This window comes from Arachis ipaensis, chromosome B9, assembly GCF_059453495.1.
Source record: "Arachis ipaensis isolate K30076 ecotype BB chromosome B9, ASM5945349v1, whole genome shotgun sequence".
Taxonomy (NCBI): Eukaryota; Viridiplantae; Streptophyta; class Magnoliopsida; order Fabales; family Fabaceae; genus Arachis; species Arachis ipaensis.
In genome coordinates, this window is record NC_142444.1 from 38399106 (window position 1) to 38426351 (window position 27246).

General features: G+C 37.5%; 1 protein-coding gene and 1 pseudogene across 1 annotated transcript; one reads left to right on the plus strand and one right to left on the minus strand.

The window, feature by feature from the left end:
* Nucleotides 1-15437: 15437 nt before the first annotated feature.
* On the plus strand, nt 15438-17917 carry LOC107636161 (uncharacterized). The gene is made up of 3 exons (XM_088498920.1): nt 15438-15509; nt 16282-17024; nt 17113-17917. Exons 1-3 carry the CDS (start codon nt 15438-15440, stop codon nt 17915-17917), a joined length of 1620 nt encoding a protein of 539 aa, XP_088355046.1.
* A 329-nt stretch (nt 17918-18246) lies between these two features.
* On the minus strand, nt 18247-20910 carry LOC148544355 (uncharacterized; annotated as a pseudogene).
* Between the last annotated feature and the right edge of the window lie 6336 nt (nt 20911-27246).

Here is a 27246-nt window from a genome sequence, read left to right on the forward strand (position 1 = left end):
TAGTTTCATTTTGATCATTTGTATATATGTTAGTTGCTTCTAGTTTATCTTTAGTACTGCATTTTCATTATGATTTTTATATATATTGCACTTTATTTTACTTGGTATATAGTATAAATTTTGGTTGTGACTGGATGATGTAAATGGCATATCCCTAGTTCAATTTTGCTCCTAATTGTTCATGTTAGTTTTTGGATGTTGAAAATTAGGAAAGAACTAGAAAATTTTGAAAAATTTGCATCCATCACAACATACATACATACATATAGGAAATAATTTAGGTGAAAAATAACAAAAATTTTCAAGAATTTTGTTTTAGGGCGTTCTATTGAATTAATTTGAAAAATTGCTTTTAAACTTGCTTGAATGGTTTTTATGAAACATAGAAGAGGAAAGAACAAAATACCTTGGGAGATTTGAGCCTTTAATGAGTGGTTACACATTCTAATCACAAGTTTGTTTATTGTGTGCTATATCTCTTCTATGATTGTAATCTTGGTTTTGCTTGATTCTTTATTTCTAATGATTGATGTTTTGAATGCATTGAGCATGATTGAGGCCATCTTTGATTAAAGCTTACTTAACCCATATGGAGATACCTTTGCATCTACTATTGTTAACCCCTTTGAGACTTATTTACCCACATTATTTTTAACATTACCACATTACAACCTTAAGCAGAAAATCATGATTTACCTTGATTTGTATCCTTGATTAGCTTAGGTTGAGAAGTGTGTTGCATTTAAGTGTGGGGGAATTTTGGAGGAACTTTGGTAGAAGGATTAAGAGTAATTTTGGGTATGCTTGGAAAATTTTTAAAATGAGTGCATTCATGTATGAACTATTAAACCATATGCATTTATCTTGATTGAAAAAAAATAAATAAAATAAAATAAAAATAAAAAAATCAAAAGGGGAAAAAAGTTGCCCCAAAGAAAAGAAAAATGAATAAGGAATGCATATGTGATGTGAATGAAAGAGCATATGTAACACCCTAATATTCAAATCCTTATGCTCGAGTCATAAGTCAATGATAATAAGGTGGTACGACTCTCAAGAGGATTTTTAATACATAATTATAAATAAAATTGAGAGGAGTATTAATCGAGAAGCCTGAAAAGAGTAAAAATAAAATCGCGAAATCGTATCACTCACGCATCGACAACTAAAAGATAAAGCGTGAAGTCGAAGTGATATACAGATAAAGACATTAAGGAGAATAAGAGAAGGATAATATGTGGATATATAACATAAGTAAATAGCCACTCGCCGCAACCCGCGAAGTTTAGGTCGACTAGGGTACAGTATAATAGCAGTTTAACAACCATATCTCCTAATCTCTCCCAAATGATACACAAGGGCCTCTATATGCAAGTTTTCAAAAGGATTAGATATATAGCATGATTTCTTTAAAAACAAAAGCGGAGAGAATATAAGCAAAATGTAAATAAGAGATCTAAAAAGGTCTTCGCCGTCTTTCAGACAAATCACAGCTCACTGCTGAGCACCTGAACCTGCATCTGAAAAACAAGAGATCTATATGGAATGAGAACCCCCGACCCATGTGTTCCCAGTACGGTAAAAGTGACAAATAAATACAATGCATTGTAATAAAAACTCACTAAGCATCCTAAACTTCCTTCCACCCAATATTCATCCTATATTCTCGCTAATCCATAAATAGGCAACGGTCATAAGGGAATACAAAATCTAATTCCTCTTCCTAATGCTTCCTAACTTTTTAACTCTCCAACAAATCAGAATCAGAATCATAAACAAAACCATCACCAGCTATTCTGTCTCAGCAATTTTATATCAATACTTCATATCCTCACTTGGAGTAAGTGAAATCACTTCACCGCGTCTACCTAGGGAGCTCAAATTATCTCATTTTCTACCTAGAGCAGTGAAATCACTTCACTGCGTCTACCCAGGGAACTCAAATTACCTCATTCAATAATCATCATTTTAAATTAATCATATCATTACTCCATCTCAACAAGAACAGCCCTCAGCATCAACCGACACCAGCATGAGGGACCTCTCAATTGTACAAACACAAGCAATACAGACAAGTAATACAAAGTAAGGTACATGTAGAACAAGTAGCACATAATCAGGTAACATAGCATATATGATATAGCAATCCAAAACAAATAGGCAAACCCAAACAATTCAAGCATATGCAGATCATGCATGTCTATCCTACTGGCCATGAGCTCACGTGTCGGTTAACTGCCAGAACCCGACACACCCGGTAGCCAACCTGGATATTGTCTCTCTGTTGTGCATTAATGTCAATAGAGGGAATACGTGCACTGTCACCATTAAAGGGTATATGTGCCATGTCACCATTAGAGGGTATATGTGCCCTGTCACCTTTAGAGGGTGTCTGTGTCCTGTCACCATTAGAGAGTATCTGTATCCTGTCACCATTAGAGGGTATATGTGCCATGTCACCCTTACAACCAGAGAGAAAAAACAAGCATACTCATGATAGAGGAAAAATATCGGTAAAGAATTTCACAAAAATAATCGCGTTGCAAGTATAGTTCTAAACCGACAATTAAACCTCAATCAATATTTAAATTGTTTGTCACTTAAGCAAACCCAATAAAATTAACCGAAGTATTAAAACCTCGGGTCTTCTCTCAAGGAGGGAAGTGTACTTATAATTGGTTATGGAAAAGTATTTTTGGGATTTTTGTGATAAGAGACAAGTAATATAAATAACAAGGAAATAAAATAACAACTAAGAAAATTCCTAGCAAAGATTGAGAATGAAAATCCTATCCTCATTACCATTATCAATTGTGATGGTAATTACATTTGCTTTCACTTAGTTAACCTCTAACAATGAAGGAAAGTCAAGTAAGCAAACTCAACTTAAGTTCACAAGTCCTAATCAAAGATTAGAATTAGTGAAGCCTAAGCCAACTAGCAATTTTCAATCACCAATCGACAAAATAATTTTGATAACTCAAAAGTTTCTAATTGATCAATCCAAGTTAAGAACATAAAAATCTAATTTAAAATCCAACCAAGCATTTTATCAAATACTTGGAAGGCATAAAATAAAAACATAGAAAACTAACAAGACATAGCAAAATCTAAGAATAACCAAAGCAAGGAGATAACAATAACATGGCTATTGAACAATAATAAACGTGAAACATAAATTACATTAATGAAAGTTGAGAGTAACACATGAGTTCATAAACTAAATTAGCAAAATAAAAGATTCTAGAACAAATAAGAGTAGAAGAAAACTAAATTAAAACAAGGTAGAATTCTGAAATTGAGAAGAAACAAGACTAAAAACCCTAAAACCTAGAGAGAGGAGAGAGCCTCTCTCTCTAAAAAACTAAATCTAAACCTAAAGTGTATGAATGAAAGTTTTTTCCCTTCCAGCTCCACTCTGCAGCCTCTAATCTGGATTTTCGAGCTTAAAACTGGGTCAAAAGCAGCCCAGAAATCGCCCCTAGCATTTTCTATAATTTGTAGCACATGACACTCTATCACATGTACGCGTCGCTGGACTCTTTCACTGGCCACGTGTAGGCGTCAGCCACGGGTGCACGTCACTTGGACATTGGCTCAGTGCATGTTCTTCTACCACTACTTGGTTGGAGTGATAAAATCTTTTTCAAGACCCTTTTTATAGCATTTCACTAATTTAAATTAAAACATTTTTGTTAAACTTATTTGAAGATTGTAATTTGGAACATGGTTTATAGCTAAGAACACACAACCTGTGAGATTTTGAGCTTAATTGCATGGTTACATTATTTAACCATGATTTTTATTCTTGTGTGTTTCTTCTCTATGATTGCAATCTTTGGTTTGTTCCATTCTATATGTCCATTATTTAGTGTATGTTCATGCTTATATGTGATTGAGGTCATCATTTGTTATTAGCTCACTTATCCCAAATAGCCTACCATTTTCAATTACCTTTGTTTGCCATTTGAGCCTTTTAATCCCCATTCTGTTCTTTATATTACCACATCACTAGCCTTAAGCGAAAAAACAATGAATTACCCGATTTGAATCTTTGGTTAGCTTAAGATTGTGTGTTAACTAAGTGTGGGGAATTGTGGGAACCTGGGTAAATGGAAACGTGTTATGTTTCTACTTTATTTGGATATTGGGAATTTGGGTGCATACTCATGTGAGACCAGAAAAACTATATGCATTGATATGTTATGTTTGCTTTCATGTGCAAATAATAATAATAATAATAATAATAATAATAATAATAATAATAATAATAATAATAATAATAATAATAATAATAATAATAATAATAATAATAATAATAATAATAATAATAATAATAAATAAATAAATAAATAAATAAATAAATAGGGGACAAAATTATCCTAATGTTAAGTTTAATAAAAGATCAATGCATATGTGGTGAAATTAAAGAAAATTTGGTATATGAGTAAGTGAAATATACAAAAGTGAAATTATGGGTAGCTAGGCATGATTTTAGAATTACATTGAGTGTGTGTGTGTATTAGGTGAGAGTTTAGCTTAGTCAAAGATTCATATTATAGCTCACTTGGCCATACATATATCCTCACCCTTACCTTAGCCCCATTACAACCTTGAAAAGACCTCATGATATTTGCATTGGTATACTAAATATTTGTTGATTGGTTAGATGAAGAACAAAGTTTAGAAAGCATGACTAGAGAAGAGTAGAGTGGATTAACCCTAGACACTTGAGCGATTAGAGTGCATATACACTACCAGTGAGGGTTCAATGCTTGATTCTATGTTCCCTGCTTTCATGAGCTATCTTCTTACAAGTTTACTTGTCTTTTACTGTATGATTTGAATTAGTGGAATCTGATTTATGTTTGTCTTGGAGAACTTGTTTACTTTTGACCAAGTAGATAGAAACATCTTAGCATATAGTTGCATTCACATACATAGGTTGCATCTCATGAGTCTTACTTTCCCCCCATTCATTCTTTCTATCTCCTTGAGCTTAGCATGAGGACATGCTAATGTTTAAGTGTGGGGAGATTGATAAACCACTATTTTATGGTTTATCTTGTGCTAATTTGAGTGGTTTTTATCAATTCTTTGCACACTTATTCATACAATTTGCATGATTTTACAATTCCTTCCCAATTTTGTTCTATGGTTGAAAACTTGCTTCATAGGCCTTTAAATTGTGTATTTTAATTCCCCTTTATACCATTCGATGCCGTGATCTATGTGCTAAGTATTTTCAGACTATATAGGGAAGGAATGGCTTAGAGGATGGAAAGGAAGCTTGCAAAAATGGAAGGAACACAAGAAATAAAGGAGATGACCAGCGAGCATCGACGCGTACGTATACCTCACGTGTGCGCATGATTTGGAGATTTTCACAGCGACACTTGCGCGTAACTGACGCGTACGCGTGACAAGCGAGATTGCACAGTGACGCGTGCGTGTACCTAACGCGTACGCGTGACGTGCGCCACGTACAGAAAACCCAGAAGATGCTGAGGGCGATTTTGAACTGAGTTTGGGCCCAGTTCCAATCCCGAAAACACAAAATAGAAGCTGCAGAGTGGGGGAATCATTGATGGATTCACACAATATTCATTCACACAACATTCATTCAGACAACTTTCATTCACATAATTTTAGGTTTTAGATGTACTTTTCTAGAGAGAAAGGCTCTCTCCTCTCTCTAGATTTTAGGATTCTTAGGTTTAGCTATTTTCAATTTTAGATTTCTACTTTATTCCAATTTAGTTTCTTTTCTACTTTTAATTGCTCTAGGATTCTAGTTTATTTATTTCCCTTATTAATTACTTTATGTTGCTACTTTAGTTTATGAATTCTCATGTTAGATTTGATTTTCCTTTTAATGCAAATTGAGGTATTTCATGTTTATTGCTTCTTCCTTTATTTGTTATCATTGATGCTTGTAATTGTTGGTTTTAGATTTTACATTCTCTATTGTTTTTCTATACTTTTATTTTGTGCCTTCCAAGTGTTTGATAAAATGCTTGGTTGGATTTCAAATTAGATTTTTATATTCTTAGCTAAGATTGAGTAATTAGAGACTCTTGAATTGTCAAAGTCTCTTGTTGATTGACAATTGAAAGTTGCTAGTTGACTTGAATTCCACTAACTCTAGTCTTTCCTTAGGAGTTGACTAGGACTTGAGGGTTCATGTTGATTTTCTCACTTGACTTACCTTCAATTGTTAGAGGTTAACTAAGTGATAGCAAAAGGCAATTACCATCACAAGTGACTATGATAATGGGGATAGGAATTCCAATTATCAATCCTTGCTAAGACTTTTCTTAATTATTATTTTATTTCCTTGTTTACATTACTTGTTCCTTATTTCAAAACCCAAAAAGATACTTTTCCATAACCAATAGTAACATACTTCCCTGCAATTCCTTGAGAGACGACCCGAGGTTTGAATACTTCGGTTATTATTTTTATTGTGTTTGTTACTTGTGACAACCAAATTTTTGCATGAAAGGATTATTTGTTGGTTTAGATACTATACTTGCAACGAAGATTTATTGTGAAATTCTAAACCGTCAAAAAAATCCCTTCATCAAAATGGTGCCGTTGCCGGGGATTTTTTGATGAAGGGATTTTTTTGACGGTTTAGAATTTGATTTCAAATTATATAAAATTAGCGGCTCAACGGGCACTATCGTGTCTGTTCAGCTACGTTTCTATTATTTTTAAGAGATTAATTTTTATATTTTTATTTTTAAAATTATAAATTTAATAAAATAATTTAAACATTAAGAATAAAAAAATTAAAGCAAAAATATTTTTTAAAAATTATTTAACTTTTAGAATGTATAAGATTTATAAATTTAAATTAAATAAGATATTAAAAAATTTCATTATGTTGTTATTATGTGTAAAAAAAATCAAAATAAAGATTTAGAAATATTATTTACAAATTAAATATTTATAAATTATATTAGATTTATTTATTTATTTTTAACGGTGTTTAATTTGAATCAGAGATAAAAAAATTATATTCAAAGTATTTTTTATTTTTGTGCATAATTCTAATTGATAAAAAATATTTTTAAAATTTTATTATTCAATTTTTATAATTATCTTTAATTTTATTATTTTTTTAAATTATTAATTTATATTTTTTGTGTCCTTTATATGTCAATCAAATAATCTTTTGCTATTTGCCAAACGAATAATATTAAATTAATTAATTTTTAAATTTTTGCAATATACTTTAGAAAATTAATAAATGGTAAATTCAGTGCTCTCCATAAGAAAATGTCAAATTTAGTACTCTAAATAATTAATAGTTTAAAAAATTAGCATACTAATATTTTAAGGAACACTTGATAGGTGTGAATTTTTTTGTATGCTTTATATGCCAATTAAATAATATAGTCAATATGCCAAACAAATAATATTATAAAAGACAAAATTAATAAACCTTTTTGTAATGTGATTTATTTATTTTAGTTTAATTTAAAAATAAGTATTTATGTACTCAAATTTTAAATACAATATTCTACATAATTAATAATTTAGAAAATTAATAAAAAAATTATCCCATAAAATAGTTTAAAAAGAATAATGTTAAAAAATATTTATAAAACTTTTTCATCCCATCGTTGATAAACAGTTAAATACAGACATGTCAAAAAAATAAATAAAAAGTACATCTCAAGTATAAAGAAACTTTTTCCTTGCTAAATCAAATTGATGAGAAAAAAAAGACATAGCGCTATTTTTCTACGTGAAAAATTGGAAATAAATTAAAAAATAGAAAAATGATTGAAAATAAAGATTGAGTAAGTAAACTGAAGAAAAAAAATTGTAACTGCAGCTGAGGAAGGTAAAGGAGGATGATGGAAGCAATTTAATTGAGGATGTCGAAGAAAGGAGAAGAGAGACATCAATATAAATCCAAAAATGGTAAAAAATTTTTAAGAAATTACAACAAAATCTCTAATAGAATAATTAGAGTGAAACTAAACTGCTGATAGTACAATATACTCACAACAAAAACAGTACAAACTAAAATTAACATAAAATTAAACAAAATATAATTTAATTGAATATCTCAAAATATGATAAGATCTACCAAAAAATACATATAACTACTGATGATGATTGAACACTTCCTTTTATCATAATTATTCTTTTCTTTTTTCCATACATGGCTCGAAAACTAACATTTAACATAGTCATCATCTATTTTAAGAAACTGTCTAAAAAGTTATTCAAAAGTTGAAAATGTTAGAATTGAGTAAGAGAAGTAAATAAAATTAGAGAAATAATGAAAATTTAAAAAAAATGTAGATTATTTGAGTGAAGGATTGAGGAAGAAGTTATGCGTGAATTTTTTTTGTAACCGTTAGTGAAATACATAACTGCAAAGTTAGTTTTAAATTATGTTGGCAGGGTTAAAATAGGAAAGAAAATTGGATACTAAACTCCATGTACTCGCATTATATATTGTTATAGATTATATATTGTTATAGATGTTGGCAGGGTTAAAATAGGAAAGAAAATTTGACACTAAACTCCATGTACTCGCATTATATATTGTTATAGATAATCAATTTCAATTATACCAAATATCCAATTATACTAAAGATAATATAAAAAAAAATCTTAATTAATTTAAATTTCAATTATTATCAAAATCACTTATGACTCCTAATTACTTTTAAAATTCAATGTATCATAAATATTTATTTAATTACTTTTAGTAAAATAATTTTTTTAGAATAAAATTTTTAACAAATATATTAAATTTAATTTTCTAAAAACTCAGATTGTTACAGAAATATGAAATAAGGACGGAATAAGGACTAACGTTTTCCTCACAAATTAATAGCAACATGAAATAAGTGAGGAAAGTCTATCAGTTGTTAAGCAGTCGCTAATTCCTCATTAAATAAGCTTTTGATTAGTGACTCAATTGCGACCACTAACTTCTAACATTTTCTCGGTTAGTTTTGGATTTGTTATAACTCTGCGACGAATTTCCGACGAGATTAGCAAGCAATTTGCTACAAAATAGGTAGGATATATCTTTTGCTTTGCGACAAAATTGCAGTTGCCAAGTCGCTTGCTAAACTAAACTTGCGACAACTTAGCGACAAATATATTTCGCCCGCTAATCAGCGACTTGAAATCAGCGAATGAAGTGCGTCAGTTGTTAAACGCCCGTATTTCCACTTTAATGACTAATTAGCAAGGAACACTTCCCTAGCTGAATGATTTATACATTGCGACGAGTTAGTGACGACTATTTTCTGTCGCTATCCTAATTTTGAATTTGACAATATTATGCGACAAATTAGCAAGAAACTAGTTGCTCGCTTAAAATAAAAACTTTGGTGACAAATTAGCTAGGAAATTGTTCATCGCAAAATGCATTCCAAGTCTTTGTGACGGATTAGCTAGTAACATTGTTCCTCACTAATTGTATACCAGACAATTGCGACAGAATAGTGACAATAATATCCTTCGCTACTTTACTTTTATTTGATTGAACCCCTAAGTGACTGATTTGCTATGACATTGTCACTCACTAATTAATTTGTGACAAATTAGCGAGGAAATTTTTCTCACTCTTTTTTTTATCTACAAAATTCAATTTGCGAGAAATGAACTTACTCGTGAATTTCTCGCTAATCAGTCGCTTTTCTCAAGTTCGGATATTTTGTGACCGCTCATTAATTTTGTCGTTAGTGCGTCACTAATTCCTCGCAAGTTAGTGACGAATTAGTGACAAAAAATATTTCTCGCAAAAATCCGTTGCTAATTTGTCAAATTCTTGTAGTGATAAACTAAAGTAGCAACATAAAGAAATTAATAAGGGAAATAAATAAACTAGAATCCTAGAGAAATTAAAAGTAGAAGAGAAACTAAATTGGAATAAAGTAGAAATCTAAAATTGAAAATAGCTAAACCTAAGAATCCTAAAACTTAGAGAGAGGGGAGAGCCTTTCTCTCTAGAAAAGTACATCTAAAACCTAAAATTATGTGAATGAAAGTTGTATGAATGAATGTTGTGTGAATGAATGTTGTGTGAATCCATCAATGATTCCCCCACTTTGCAACTTCTATTCTGTGTTTTCGGGCATGGAACTGGGCCCAAACTCAGCCCAAAATCGCCCTCAGCGTCTTCTGGGTTTTCTATACGTGGCGCACGTCACGCGTACGCATCGCCCACGCGTATGTGTCGATGGTCATTTTCACGTGTCACGCGTACGCGTCAGGTATGCCCACGCATCGCTGTAAAAATCTCCAAATCACGCGCACGCGTGAGGTACGCGTACGCGTCGATGCTCGCTGGTCATCTCCTTTATTTCTTGTGTTCCTTCCATTTTTGCAAGCTTCCTTTCCGTCCTCTAAGCCATTCCTGCCCTATATAGCCTGAAAATACTTAGCACACAGATCACGGCCTCGAATGGTATAAAGGGGAATTAAAATACACAATTTAAAGGCCTAGGAAGCAAGTTTTCAACATAGAACAAAATTGGGAAGGAATTATAAAATCATGCAAATTGTATGAATAAGTGTGCAAAGAATTGATAAAAACCACTCAAATTAGCACAAGATAAACCATAAAATAGTGGTTTATCACTCAGTCATGCGTACGCGTCGTCCACGCGTGCGCGTCGCTACCGGATTCTGAAATACTTGATTTCTTGTGTTCCTTCTACTTTTGCATGCTTCATTTCCATCCTCTAAGCCGTTTCTGCCCTATAAACCCTGAAAACACTTAAGACACATATCACGGCATCGAATGGTAATAAGAGAGGATTAAAATTAACAAATTTAAGGCCAAGGAAGCATGTTTTCAATCATAGCACAAATTAGGAAGGAAAATGTAAAACATGTGAATTATATGCATAAGTAGTGAGAATAATGGATAAAATCCACTCAATTCAATACAAAATAAACCGCAAAATAGTGGTTTATCAATCTCCCTACACTTAAACATTAGCATGTCCTCATGCTAAGCTCAAAAGAAACTATAAAAGAGTGAAGAGGGATGGTAGGACTTATTAAATGCAACCTATCTAATTGAATGCAATTACATGCAAAATGCTTCTACCTACTTGGTTAAAAGTAAATAAATCTTTTAAGAACAAATATGAACTGGATTCCACTAATTCAAATCATAAAATGAAGTACAAATAGACTTGCAAGAAGAAAGCTCGTGAAAGTCGGGAACAAAGAATCGAGCATCGAACCCTTACCGGAAGTGTATACACACTAATCGATCAAGTGTTTAAGGTTCGATTCTCTCAATTCTCTACTAATCTTGCTTTCTAAGACTTGCTCTTCTTCTACCAATCAACATAAATTTAATGTACAAATAGGATTGTATTTGGTCAAGTGGACAAAGATCTGAATCCTTGATTAATCCAAACTTTCCACCTAACTTAAGACAATCCATGTAATCACAATACAAAATTTAACTACCCATTAACTATGTTTACTACATATTCATGCACCCGATTTTGAGTACAGTGTCCCCTTTTATTATTTGCTCTTTTTTTTTTCTTTTTTTTTCTCTTTTTTTCTTTTCTTTTTACTTTTCTTTCTATTCTTCTGTTTTTCTCAATGCATATGATTAAGGTACTGAATGCAAGAATATGAGCTCAATTATCTTTTTCACATTTTCACAAAAGTATACAATACCCAATTCTTAAAGCAGATGTTTTCAAACCCAACTTCCCCACACTTAAATCATGAACACTCTCACTAGTCTAAGCTAACCAAAGATTCCAATTAAGGACATTATTGTTTTCCGCTTAGAGTTAGTGATGTGCTAAAATATAGAATAAATGGGGTTAAAAAGGCTCAACATTGGTATGCAAAGGGAAATGAAAGGGTAAGGCCATATGGGTATGTAAGCTCAGTGAAACAAAGGCCTCAATCACATAAGTGCATGCATACATCAAACAATGGAAATATAGAATCAAGCAAGACAAATATCAAAATTTTAGAGAGAACAAACACACCAAAATAAAATATATTGGTTGATAAAATGTAACCAATCAAATAGGCTCAAAATCTCACTGGTTTTGTGTGTTTAGGCTCTAAAACCATGTTCCAAATTAAATATCTTCAAACAAGTTCAAAAAGTTTTAATTCAAATTAGTGAAATGCTCTAAAATAGTTTCTTGAAAAAGAAATTATTACTTCACCCAAGTAGTACATACATGCAAGTAACTAATTGACCATGTAATTTATCATGTAATGCAACAACTCAGTAACAAAGAAAAATAAATATTGGTGTTGAAAAGAAAGTAAGTAACCCACAGAAGTCGGTATCGACCTTCCCACACTTAAAGATTGCACCGTCCTCGGTGCATGCAAAGACGTGCAGGTGGATGGGTTGCTAAAACTGATGTGCTTTCTCCAAAGAGTGTGCAGCGGGACTTGTTTGTCACCCCATTTAGAAGTTTTTTGTTTCCCTTCTTGGTGGCCATCCTGAAAGAAGAGAAAATGGAAGAAGAATAACCCACAAACAAGGAGATGCAAACAAATAAAATAGGGGTGGGCTAATGCCAAATAATAATGAGGTTCTTAACTACATGGTAGCTACAACATGTAAGTGAGACGTCATGTAAAAACATGAAGGCATATCATAACAACTAGATTCAAGAGGGATAAAAGCATGCGAGTAACAAGCATGAGAAAAATAGTTCAAGCATCAATATTAAAAAACAAGAAGTAAGGTAATCAGTCCAAGTGTATAGGTGTCCCGAAATAGAATATCAATTGTCAAAGCACACCTCATAACACAAACATGTTAAGAAATGTCAAAATAATCCCCCAAATAAAATTCTAATACCAACATAAAAATGCAAGGAGAGAAAAGAATTAAAAAGGAATTACAAATAATAAAATTAAGATGCAATTAAAAATAATTAAAATATTTAAATGCAGGAAACAAACGAAGAATTTAAGAGTAGAAGAAAATAACAGAAGAAACCTTGAAAAGAAGATGAAAAGAAGGAGATAATTGGGAGTAAGAATGAGATAAGAGGGGTAGGAAGAGAAAAAGAAAAGGAAAGGAAACTGTAGCTGCCAGAGGTGGTCGCCGCTGATGGTTTGACGGTGGTGGTGGAGGGGGGAAAGAAAGAAGGAAGAAATAGGAAGAATGAAAGAAGAGGAATGAAGAAGAATTAGGACTAGAGAAAGAAAACATGAGGGAAAGAAACGGAGGTCCGGGTGGCGCGCTGAATTAAGTAACGCGGCGCTTATGATGCGTGAGCGTCGCCCACGCGTACGCATGGGTAAGCAGAAATCCAAGTGATGCATAAGCGTCAGTCACGCGTACGCGTGACTACTCGTCGTGCCAGACACACGATTATAGCATAATACCAGCACAACTCTCGGGAAAGATGTACCAGAGTGCGCCGTCTTTTCATACGACGCGTACGCGTCTCTCACGTACACGCGTGAGAGGACGAAATCGTTGGTGACGCGTACGCGTGGGGTGTGTTGTGCACCAGGAACCCCTCCCGCACAGTTCCAGCCGAACTCTCTGTTCGTTATGCCAGAGGTTGCAGCGTCGCATGTGACGCGTGCGCGTCGGTCACGCGCACGCATGGGACATTTTTTTTAACTAACATGCTACCAAAGTAAATCCAAATATTATTAAAACTTAAACCAAATAAACCCAACTAAAAATGAAAATTCAACTTATAACCAATATAAATAAAAGATAAAATAGGAAGAATTTACCATAGTGGGGTGTCTCCCACCTAGCACTTTTAGTTAAAGTCCTTAAGTTGGACATTTGGTGAGCTCCTTGTCATAAGGGCTTGTGCTTGAACTCATCTCGAAACTTCCACCAACGCTTGGACTTCCAATAAGCTCCAACATTTCCAAGTGAATTCTCCAAGCCTTGATGAAGCTCTTCACAAGCTTTGAGCTCCCAAAGTTGATCCTCTTGTATGCCAGGATCCCGAATATTGTTTCTACACCCGTCTTTAAGTTGATCATCATTGTTCCAACCGAGTGGCAAGCAATCCGAATTTTCAATGAAGTACCAAACTCTTCTCTTAGATCCAACCAATTGATCACCTGTCCAACCCTTGCATCTTGCTCTTGAAATCTCAACCTTGATGAGCCTTGATTTGCAACTCTAACCACTAAACATCCTTCTCTTACACTTTATTCCACAAAGCCTTCTAAGTTGGCCATCCGTTTCAAGAATACGATACTCAAGTGGGATAGTAAAGCTAATAGAGATATGTTTTACCCACTCAAATGAAGGAGTAGACGGCAACCAAGGTAGAGAAGTCTCCAATGATGTTGACAAAGCATATTCAACTCCCGTCCATCCTTGCCGAAGGACTTTCACCTTTTGAAAAGATTCTTCACTTTCAAGCTCTTCCTCATCGAATTCATCCAACTCTTCTCCATCACTCAAATCATAAATATGAGGTTGAGAGGAATCTACCTCAATGTTGCTTTCAATGTCATTGGGAGAAGGCTCTTCAAACTCAAGGGGTTCACTTGTGGATGTAAATTCATTGCTAGGATGACTTGATTCACAATCATTATCACCAAGGTAACTTGCTTCTTGATCTATCCCATCCAATTCTTCATAGGGAACATGCCTTAGAGGTTGTGCACTAGCCTTCTCAACATCGATTTCAAGCTTCTTTGAGGAATACTCTACAACTCTAGATTCCCATGGAGGTTCAGCATCTCCTAAGTCTTCAACTACTTCTTCCTCTTCAACAATTATGGCTTCCTCCAATTGTTCCAATATAAAGCCACATTCCTCATTTTCCACCGGAGTTTCTAATTTCTCCTTCATGCTACGCTCTTCATTAGATTCTCCACATGTAGCCATGGTATGGTAGATAAGGATTGAGATCATATGAAGGTGTTTGGTGGTAGGAAGCTTGTGAGTATAGTGTTTCAAAGCTATGTTGAAGAGGGGGTTCATTGGCATATAGTGGTGGTTGTTGGTAGTCACGAGGAGGTCCACCATATCCATTATCTTGGGGGCAAAACACTACAATAAGCCAACATGAATCCAAATTTACCTATATGAGCCAAACTGAAAATCGATACAGCAATGAGCCAGATCATATTTTTATGTAATTCGAACCAGGGTAGTTCGAACTTCATCCTCAAATAATTCGAACCAGACCAGTTCGAATTTCGAAGAAAAAATTGAATGTAAATCGAACCAGACTGGTTCGAACTACTTATGCAAGTAATTCGAACCACTCCAGTTCGAATTAGGGGGAAATGTGTTCTTCATGTAATTCGAACCACCCTGGTTCGAATTACTAGGGAATGGGCTATATAAGGAGTTCGAATCAGGCTCATTCGAACCATTCTCACCTTCCCCTGCCCCACCAAATCTCAGAGAAAACGACCCAGATTCTGTCCGCGAAAGACCTGAACGCAATATTCTGCTCATGGAAGACGATCCGGCGCGGTTATATCGCTTGGACGGAGTCGCCCATATAGCTGGGGTCATCAACGAAGAGGTTAGTATGGAAATAACTTTGTTTTACCGGTACATGTGAGTTTGTGGTTTGGCATGCGAGTAAGATATTGGTTTAGTTGGTGGTTTATTTTAGTGGTTTATGTTAGTGATTTCTGTAAATGGTTTATTTTAGTGGTTTTTGTAAGTGATTTATGTTGGTGGTTTATCTTAGTGGTTTATCTTAGTGGTTTATGTTAGTGGTTTATCTTAGTGGTTTAGGTATGTGGTTTATGTTAGCGGTTTACGTTAACGGTTTACGTTAGTGGTTTATCTTAGTGGTTTATGTTAGTGGTTTATGTTAGTGGTTTATGTTAGTGGTTTATGTTAGTGGTTTATGTTAGTGGTTTATGTATGTGGTTTATGTATGTGGTTTATGTAAGCGGTTTACGTTATCGGTTTACGTTAGTGGTTTTTGTTAGTGGTTTATGTTGGTGGTTTATCTTAGTGGTTTATGTTAGTGGTTTATGTTAGTGGATTATGTTACTGGTTTATGTATGTGGTTTATGTAAGCGGTTTACGTTAACGGTTTACGTTAGTGGTTTCTAGTAGTGGTTTATGTAGGCGGTTTAGTTGTGGTTTTATAATGTTAGATCTTTCATGTCAGTAGCCTATGGGGGTTTCTAATTTAAGTTTCTTATGCAAATTGTTCTCTTTCTTGGTATTTTTAAGCATCTACACATAGTAAGATTTTTTGGTTTATCAATTATCGTGTTGGTTATGTTTGTCACCGGTAATTAAGCTGGTTCTAAGAATGCGGCTCATTTCTTCCGCAGCCTCAGCGATGCATCAGGAGCATGCGGCGGCAGCAGGGCATGGTCCTGGATGACAGATACGTTCCGTACCTGCAGATGGCTGGTCTTTACCATCTTGCAAGGTTGAACGATAGATGGTTCCGGTTGGACGAGGCCCTTGTGAGTGCGTTTGTTGAGCGATGGCGTCCGGAGACTCACACGTTTCACATGCCGTTCGGAGAGTGCACTATCACACTGCAGGACGTGGCATACCAGCTGGGTTTGCCAGTGGACGGGCATTACGTCAGCGGCTGCCTATCAGAGTTCCATATATACATCGAGGGTGGCCGTCCAGCCTGGGTTTGGTTCGAGGAGTTGTTTGGAGTGGTACCTCCTCCTAGCCAGGTTCAGAAGTACGCGGTCAACTGCAGCTGGTTTCAGGAGACGTTTGGTGAGTGCCCGGAGGGAGCTGATGAGGATACTGTGCGTCGTTATGCCCGTGCGTACATCATGATGTTGTTGGGCTCGCAGCTTTTTGCGGACAAGTCGGGTAACCGCGTTCACATCAGATGGCTTCCGTTTGTAGCTAGGCTGGAGGAGATGGGGACCTACAGCTGGGGTTCTGCAGCACTGGCATGGTTGTACCGGTGCATGTGCCGTGTGGCGAACAGAAATGTTATCAAGCTAGCGGGCCCACTTCAGCTACTTCAGTCATGGATTTTCTGGCGATTTCCTCGGTTTAGGCCTGCAGGATTTGAGACGTTTAGCTGGCCACTGGCCTCGAGGTACTTCCCTAATCTTTGTCTATTTCAATTTACTATTGGATACCCTAAGCACACATATAAGTAGTGGTAACACATGTGCATGTTGCAGGTGGTCAGGTTACATCCCTTCCAGTAGCGAGAAGGGCCCTAGAGTTCAGACTTGGAGGCTATGGATAGACCGGTTGCAGGATAGAGAGGCTAGGGGTCGACGACGACATCATCCTGGCAGGGGTAGAGGGCGTGCTGCGGTTCATGCCGCTGCACCTGACCCTCAGGACGATGACGATGATCAGCATGGGCCTGAGGGCGGGGATGGTGCAGGGGCGGCCTCAGTTGCTGGTGGTAGTACCCAGGATGTGGTTCACGGAGGTGAGTGGTATAGATCCGGGATGGGTGACGGGGCTGAGCCTAGTGACGCTGGACTTGGGTCCGGTCCTTTTGGACATTACTTTGTTGGAGTACCCACCGACGACCAGCCTCAGCAGGACGGTACTCCATGGGTTATTCCCGGATCACAGTGGCAAGACTTCCTTGGGGCAGATACGCTCGATCCGGACTTCGGCAGTCCACGGTTTCTGGCGGAGATTTCGGCTATCATGCAGGAGGACGAGCCGGGCAGGAGGCGTCCTCAGACCCCTGCCACGCAGGCACCCTTAGATGTTGATCTGAACGAGCCTGCTACGACTCCTGTTGGTGACCAGTTTGCTTTGGGAGGTACCCCACATTCCGCTTACACCGCTGCATCACAGTCTGTCGCCGGGCCGTCTGTCGCACCACTCCATTTTACGCCACCTGCACAGCCTACCCCTCATGAGGACGCAGATGAGATAGAGGATGAGGAGCCGTTCATCCGCAGAGGTCAGAGGCCACGGGTTCCCCGTCGTTGTGGGACAGGCTCCCACTTGTTTGGATGATTTACATTTCATGTATTTTGGACGTTAGGGTTCACTTATGTATTTTAGATGATTTACTTTAGATCTATTTTTCCTTGTTGTATGCTCATTTTATTGTACTTAAAAATCTGTTATTTACCTAGTGGATTAGTGACTATGTATTATCATTGAATCATATGACACTGTAGTTATCAACTTTTGCAGTCATGGGATTTCTAACCAAATTCAAATTCAGATGCAACTTTTTCATTACTAGAAGGTAAAAGGATAAACAGATAACACAAATCATCTTAAATAACAAGTAACATGAAAAATAAAATCAATAAACACTAACAATAACAAGATCGCTACTACTGGCCCCCCGTGTGAGACGGTCCTCCAAGCTGTGGGCAACTCCTGCGGGTGTGTCCGGGTTGGCGACAAAGGCCACACCTCTTTGGCCGGTTCGGATCTGCCTCGTCCATGTTCGTCCGTATCCTAGTGGATCTCGGACGACCCTCTCTTGCCCGCCTCTTAGCAGGGTCCGGGATCACGGTTGGCCCGTCGTAAGGTGGCCAGAATCCCTCCGGTATCGGCGGTGTGAATCCCATCTGGTACACACGGAACACTGAACTAATCTGATACACGCTGTGAACATAAGAGGACCAGGTAACCCGTGAGTAGGCGCAGCATGCAAGTGCGTGCTGGCACGGGAAATGAAGTGCCTGGAAGTACCCGCAGTCACAGGTCCTGGATGCAAGCGATACTCTGTAGGTACCCAATGAGAAAGAGCCCGTCGGGGTGGTCTCGGCTACGGTGAACTCGGAGTTATCCCGGTCATACAAAGTCACCGTGAAGCACCTCGAATTCTTCAAGTTGGCCTCTATACACTTCACCAAGTACTGACTGAATTGCTGTCCGATTCCCATCTGGGCCTCAGCCTCTCTACCCTTGCGAACAAAGAGTTCCGCAAGCCTTCCATATGTTGCCTTCACCAAAGAGCAAACAGGGAGGTTTCTGACACCCTTTAGGATTGAGTTCACACACTCCGAGATATTCATCGTCATGTGACCGAATCTCCGTCCATCGTCACGATGTTGAGTCCATAAGGAATAATCAATCCGGTTCGCCCACTCACACATCGCCGGGTCTTCAGACCGAAGAATATCAAACCAGTAATCAAACTCAACCTCGGTCTTGGCATATGCGGCATTCACTAGAAGCCTACGTGCATCCTTGCCTTTGAAGGTAAGGGCAAAATTAGCCGCTACGTGTCGAATGCAGAATGCACGGTATGCAGATGGAGGTAACCAACCCCCGTCCGGAGCCTCAAGCGCAGCCTTTATGCCGTTATGCCTGTCTGATATAACCAGAAGACCGGGCTGCGGTGTCACGTGCTGTCTAAGGTGGGAGAGAAAGAATGACCAAGACTCTGCATTCTCACCTTCTACCAGTGCGAATGCAACGGGTAGAATGTTGGAGTTCCCGTCCTGTGCAATCGCGATGAGCAAAGTACCCCCGTACTTCCCACACAGATGGGTCCCATCAATGCTAACTAAAGGCTTGCAATGGCGAAATGCCTGGATGAGCGGTGGAAACGTCCAGAAAAGTCTGTGAAAAAAAGCTTGAGACTCGTCTACTTGTCCACTAACTCGAACGGGGCTCGTCCGTAGGATTGCAACAGTACCGGGCATCGTCAATTGGACACCCAAAACCCACCTGGGGAGCTCGTTGTATGACTCATCCCAGTCACCATATACGAGGGCAATTGCCTTCTGCTTCGCCATCTAGACCCTCCTGTAAGTCGGCCTAAACCCGAAGTGTGCTGCCGTCGCATTTAGGAGCACCTTGATGCTGACGGATGCATCGGCCCTAACCATTGGCATAACGAACGCGGAAATCACATGATAATCCAAGCTCCTGTGGTCACTCGAGATGGAGGTCGCAAGACAAGTGTGAGGTCCATTGTACCGCTTCACCTCCCAAATGCCCTTGCGCTTCCGCAGACTCAGTCGAATCAACCATGTGCACCCATTCCCAAACTCAGAACACTTGCCCACATAACGGCGATGATCAGACTCCACAACCTTGTACTGTACCCCTCGCCGGATGCTGTAAGTCTTCACACTTAATAGGGCCTCGTCTTTATCCTGAAACTGCTGACCAACCTGGAACTCTGTCAAACCAGCAGTCCCTTCAGCATCTCTAGCTCCGAATCCAACAGAGTGCCCTGATACACCCTCTTGCCTCATGGCATCTAGGTCCAAAGAGGAAAAATGTGGTGGATACTGCTGTGTGCCAGAACTAGAACCACCGACTACCAATGCAGCCTCAGTCGCTCCAACCTCGTCGCCGCTGTCATCCTCAATCATATCCGGCTCGACGTCGTCCTCCTCTACATCACCCAACACTCCGTCACCGACGCCAACCGGTGGAACTCCCTGTAAAGCGTTCGGTAGTATATCAACTGATCCTACCACGTCGCCTACTCCATCATTCAGATCAACAGCAAAAGACGGGGAGGCGACTGGTTCGACCGCTGGCTCGTACACAGGGACGGACGAAGAAGCAACGGCAGGCCTTGAACTCGAACCGGCTGCCGCTGCTTCAGTGGTGGCATTCCGGTTCGAACCCCCTGAGCTGGATACCACATCAACCAACTTTGCCAACAACTCTGGTGTCCTAACCTCGGGAAACTGCCTCCGACATAGAAACATGAATTGCAGGTCCTCATCACTACCAATCGTGAAGCAATCATACTTCACCGTATCCTGCAAGACAGTGATTGAAATGCGATAGAAAAACTTCTTCACTCGCTTCGCACCTTCCAGACCGAGTTTCATCAGCACGGATCTAACAAGATCATCATAGCTCGTCGTTGGTTTCACCACGATACAGAGAGGATCCTTATCTGTGAACTTCACACCGGAGCGAGTTTTTCTCTTAATGGATCCTCTATGGTGAACCAAAACCCCAAAAATCTCCTCACTAGCCATATTACACCCTCTATGAGAGCAACTCACGTTTAGAACCATATATATACTGCACTGTCTACCACTAATTCGAACCGGACTGGTTCGAATTCAAATTGTGTAATTCGAACCAGCCTGGTTCGAATTACTTGATGCAGCTTCTCCCTATATAATTCGAACCAGTGTGGTTCGAATTATGTGATATGTTTTCTTCCCAAGTAATTCGAACCACCCTGGTTCGATTTACTTGAACAAATTTCCCTCTTCATAATTCGAACCACTCTGGTTCGAATTACTAATGAATTGAGTTCGAACCATACTGGTTCGAATTATATAAATATAGGGTTTGGCTCATTGCAGAAACGAATTTCAGTTTGGCTTATTTAAGTAATTTTCAACTTCCCATGGTTTATTCTGGTTTTTTGCCCTTATCTTGGTATGTAATGGAGGGCAAAAATCAGTCAATCAAGAAATCAATATAGAAATACGTTGCGAGTATAGTTCTTAACCAGCAAAAATCTGCTCATCAATTTAGAAAGGTTATCACAATTTTAGAATAAAAATACTGGGAGTATGAATCCCAGGTCGTCTCCCAACGAGTTGACAAAAGGGTGCTATCTTATTAATCAGGAGTTTTCTGAGAAATTTGAAAGTTGAATGACAGAAAATAAATAATTGTAAATTAAAAGAGAATTATATATTCAGAATAAAAAGCCTTGACTGGAGGAATGATTAATTGGAAGTTCTATCCTTGTTGGAATTCTCTCAACTGTAGTATAAAGAGGTTGTTATTTTCACTTAGTTAACCCTTACTAAAAAAAGGAAAGTCAAGTGATTGAGTTAACTCTTATTCGCAAATCCTAGTCCTCTCCCTTGGGAAGGTCTAGCGTTAGTAAATAGAGAATTAGCCAACAACTTCCAATTTAACGAATCACTTGAGCATTCCAGCTCAAGTGTCTCTTTTCAATCAACCCCCATGTCAAGTTGGGAATCTACTCCATCAACATGAAAATTACTTGCATAGAATTAAAAAGGGAATAAAAGGAAGACATGATAGATAATAACTACAATTTAATTAAAAGTAAAAGTAATCCTTTGCATTAATAAATTCTAAAAAAAACAATCCAATTGTAACTCTAAACAAGAATTAAGAATATGGTAGAGTAAGGGAATAAGGAAACAAACTAGAATAATAACTTCAACGGAGGTAATGACTCTTCTCAATATCCAAAGCGAAAGCATAAAACTAAAAAATATGAATGTAAAAGAAAACCTAGAGGAAGAGTAATTTCTCTCTCATATTCCAAACTAAAACTAAAACTACGCTAATGAGAATCTCTCTTGAGTCTCTGCTCGTTCCCTGGCTCTAGTCTGTGTTTCTGGGCCGAAAACTGGGTCAAAACTCGGCCCGAAATTGCCCCCAGTGTTTTCTGTTATTTCTGAAGATCGTGCATGTCACGCGTACGTGTCAGGCACGCGCACGCGTCGTCTAGCAGATCTCCAATCCACGCGTACGCGTCAGATACGCGCACGCGTCACTATAAAAATCTCCAGATCACGCGCACGCGTGAGCTATGCATGTGCGTCGATGCTCACTGGTTGTCTCCTTTATTTCTTATGCTCCTTCACTTTCTACAAGCTTCCTCTCCATCCTCTAAGTCATTCCTGCCTTATAAAGCCTGAAACACTGAACACACAGATCACGGCATCGAATGGTATAAAGGAAAATTAAAATATACAAATTAAAGACTCTAGGAAGCAAGTTTTCAATCATAGAATAACACTAGGAAGGAATTGTAAATTCATGCAAATCATATGAATAAGTGGGTAAGAACTTGATAAAAAACACTCAAATGAGCATAAGATAAACCATAAAATAGTGGTTTATCAACCTCCCCACACTTACACATTAGCATGTCCTCATGCTTAGCTCAAGGAATCAAAAGAATAGATAGGGAAAAACAAGACTCATGAAATGCAACCTATGTATGAATGCAACTATATGCTAAGATGATTCTATATACTTGGTTAAAAGTAAATAAGTTCTCCAAGACACACATAAATCAGATATCATTAATTTAAATCATACAGTAAATACAAGTAGACTCGTAAGTAGACAGCTCATGAAAGCTGAGAACATAGAATTAAGCATTGAACCCTCACTAGTAGTGTATGTGCACTCTAATCACTCAAGTGTATAGGGTAGTTTACTCTAGTCTTCTCTTGTCATGCTTTCTAAACTTTGTTCTTCACCTAACTAATCAACAAATATTTAATGTACCAATGCAAACATCATGAGGTCTTTCCAAGGTTGTAATGGGGTTAAGGTAAGGGTGAGGATATATGTATGGCCAAGTGAGCTATAATATGAATCTTTGACTAACCTAAGCTTTCACCTATACATACTCTATATTCTTCTTAAATCATGCCTAGCTACCCAAAATTCCCATTTTTTGCATCTCATACTCATGCATCGACTTTTCTTTAATTGTATCACATATGCATTGATCTTTCATTAACTTAATACTAGGGTAATTTTGTCCCCTTATTTATTTATTTATTTATTGAATATTTTTGGGGTTTTTTTTAATTGAAAGTAAAAGTAAACATAATTGATTAATGCACATGAATTTTTTTTGGTCTCACATGAGTAGGTACCCAAATTTCTAATATTTTATTATTTAAACATTGTACACTTTCATTAACCCAAGTTCCCACAGTTTCCCCACACTTAGTTAACATACTATCTTAAGCTAACCAAAGATTCATTGGGGTATTTAATTTGTTTTTCTGCTTAAGGCTAGTAATGTGGTAAAATATAGAACAAATGGGGATTAAAAAGGCTCAAAGTGGCTAACAAAGGTAATTGAAAGGGTAGGATATTTGGGATAAGTGAGCTAATAAAATAATGGCCTCAATCATATGCAAGCATGTGAATACACTAAACAATGGACATATAGAATGGAATAAAGTAAAGATTACAATTATAGAGAATAATACACACAAGAATAAAATATCATGGTTAAATAGTGTAACCATACAATTAGGCTCAAAAATCTCCCAGGGTTGTGTGTTCTTAGCTATCATTCATGTTCCAATTTACAATCTTCAAACAAGTTTAACACAAATTTTTTCAATTTAAATTAGTGAAATATTATAAAATAGAGTCTTGAAAAGAAATTTATTACTTTAACCAAGCAAACATATATGCAAACAATTATGCAATCTATTCTATCTAGCAAAAGAAAAACTAAAATATTGGTGTTAAGGAAAAGCATTTACCTCCGGAAGTCAGGTACTGACCGACCTCCCCACACTTAAAGCTTGGCACCATCCTCGGTGCCATCAGTCAGGAACAAAGGGAGGCTGGTAGCAGCATCTCCACATTTGGGATTGACATGGCTTCCTGTGCTGGTGGATGAAGTGGAGTCTGGAGTGTCTGGTTCTTCTTCAGGTGGGTGGTTGCTAACAATCAGCTTCTTGAGGTATGTAAATTGGCGCTTGTTACGGCGCTGATAAACCACTATTATATGGTTTATCTTGTGTTTAATTGAGTGGTTTCATCAAGTTTTCACCCACTTATTCATACTAATTGCATGATTTTATAATCCCTTCCTATTATTGTTTTATGATTGAAAACTTGCTTCCTAGAGATCTTTAATTAGTATATTTTAATTCTCCTTTATACCATTCGATGCCGTGATCCGCGTGTTAAGTGTTTCAGGCTTTATAGGGCAGGAATGGCTTAGAAAATGGAGAGGAAGCTGGGAAAAATGGAAGGAACACAAGAAACTAAGGAGATGACCAGCGAACACCGACGCGCGCACATGGCTCACGCGAGCGCACGGAATGAAGAAAATTACAGTGACGTGTGCGCGTGCCTAACTCGAACGCATGGATTGGAGTCTGCATAAACGACGCGTACACGTGACAAGAAAAATCGCTGAATGACGCGAACGCGTGGATGATGCGTACGCGTGACCTGCGCAATCTGCAGAATTAACAGAAAACGCTGGGGGTGATTTCGGACCGCGTTTTGACCCAGTTTTCGGCCCAGAAACACAGAATAAAGCCAGGGAACATGCAGAGACTCAACACACAACTTCACACACACAGAGATACATTTACATAATTTTTAGTTTTTAGATCTGAATCTAGAGAGGAATTACTCTCCCTCTAGTTTCTCTTTACATTCCTAGGTTATTGCTTTTGCTTTTGGATATTGAAAGAGTCATTATCTCCGTTGAAGATACTATCCTAGTTTGTTTCCTTACTTACTCTTTTATTTATTTATTCCATATTCTTAATTCTTGTTTAGAATGGTAATTGGATTATTTTCATGAATTGTTAGTGAAAAGGATTATTTTTATCTTTAATTAATTTTCGAAGCTTTATTTTATTCAATTGATCATGTCTTCTTCTTATATTTTTATAAGCGTTATATTCATGTCAATGGAGTAGATTCCATACTTGACATGGGGGTTGATCAAAAGGAGACACTTGAGTTGGAAGGCTTAAGTGATGGTTAAATTGGAAGTTGTTGGCTAGTTCTGTATTTACTAACGGTAGACCTTCCCAAGAGAGAGGACTAGGATTTGCGAATAAGAGTTAGCTCAATCACTTGACTTTCCTTTATTTAGTAAGGGTTAACTAAGTGAAAACAACAACCTTTTTAATACTACACTTAAGAGATCCCAACAAGGATAGAACTTCCAATTAATCATTCCACCAGTCAAGGCTTTTTTCTAGAATATTAATAATCATTCTTAGTTTTTATTGCTTTAATTTAAAATTATTTAATTGCTCATTATTCAAATCTCAAATTCTCTTGAAAACTCCTGATTAATAAATTAGCACCCTTTCTCGCAACTCGTTGGGAGACGACTTGGGACTCATACTCCCAGTATTTTTATTCTAAACTTTTTGTGACAACCTTTCTAAATTGATGAGGCGATTTTTTGCTGGTTAAGAGCTATACTCATAATGCTATTCTATTATATTATAATATCTTAATTGGTCTAACTTCCGTCGCTCGTCAGTTTTTGGCGCCGTTGCCAGGGAGTTGCAATTGTGTGCTAAATTATTAATTAGTGTACATATTTTTATTTTATTTGCATATTTTATTTTATTTTATTACCATGAGCTATATGTTTCTCTCATTGAATGATGTGTTCACTGCCTGATCCGAGCTTAGCTGCATCCAATCCTGAAATTGAAAGAACTATTTCACGTATTAGGCGAGCTCGACGTAGGTTAGCCTCTGAGGGTGGTGAAGTGATTGTTATCGATTCACTAATCTCATCTGAGGGCAAATCTGAACCGCCATCTGAGCAAGAAACAAGCTCCTTTACTACTAATTCAGTTGATTCACGTGCAGATAACATGGTAGCACCTAGGAGGATTACTCTCCAGGAAGCTGGATCCCCAGATTTTACACTACAGCCGTACCAAGTGCATCATGCAACACTGGCTACAGATTTTGAGCTGAAGACTGCATTAATCAACTTGATGCCCAAGTTTCATAGTTTACCTGCTCAGGAGCCTATCAAGCACCTAAGGGATTTTCAGACAGCCTGTTCTACTGTTAGGCGTCACGGTGCGAATGAAACTTCTATTCTGTTAACTGCCTTCCTGTTTTCTCTTGAGGAAAAGGCGAGGGAGTGGTACTACTCCCAACCTGAAGCGACTGTTACCAACTGGGATACGCTCAGGAGAGAATTTTTGGAAAAATATTTTCCAACTGAAGTTATAGACAGACTGAGAAAAGAGATCTCCTGCATTGTTCAAGGAGAATCAGAAACTCTTTATGAGTACTGGGAGCGCTTTAAGAACCTTCTAGATGCATGCCCCCATCACATGATTGACAGGCTAGTGTTAATCAGCTACTTCACTCAAGGCATGAAGCCTCGGGATAAAACTACACTAGATGGTGCTAGTAATGGTTCTCTGAAGAAGTACAAGACCGCAGATGAAGCATGGCAACTAATCAGCGACTTAGCTGAGTCTACTAGGAATCATAGGCACAAAAGCAACCACTCAAAAGTTGTTGCAGAAGTTTCCTCTAGCACTGAGACTTCTTCTCTTACACAAAGCATATGTGAAATGACCAACTTACTGAAGCAAATGCAGTTGAACCAACAACAACAAGCTTAGCCTTCCCCACCACAACAAAGCCAACAGTTAGTTCCACAAAGAGTATGCAGAATCTGTGATGATTATAATCATTATACTGATGAATGCCCGCATCTTCAACAAGAAGATAACACTGTTTCAGCTACTCATAACTTCTATGACCGCCCGAATCAAGGATACAATCAACAAGGAGGCAACTACAACCAAGGTGGAAACTATAACCAAGGATAGCAGGACAACTCCAACCAAAATTGGAGAGATAATTCT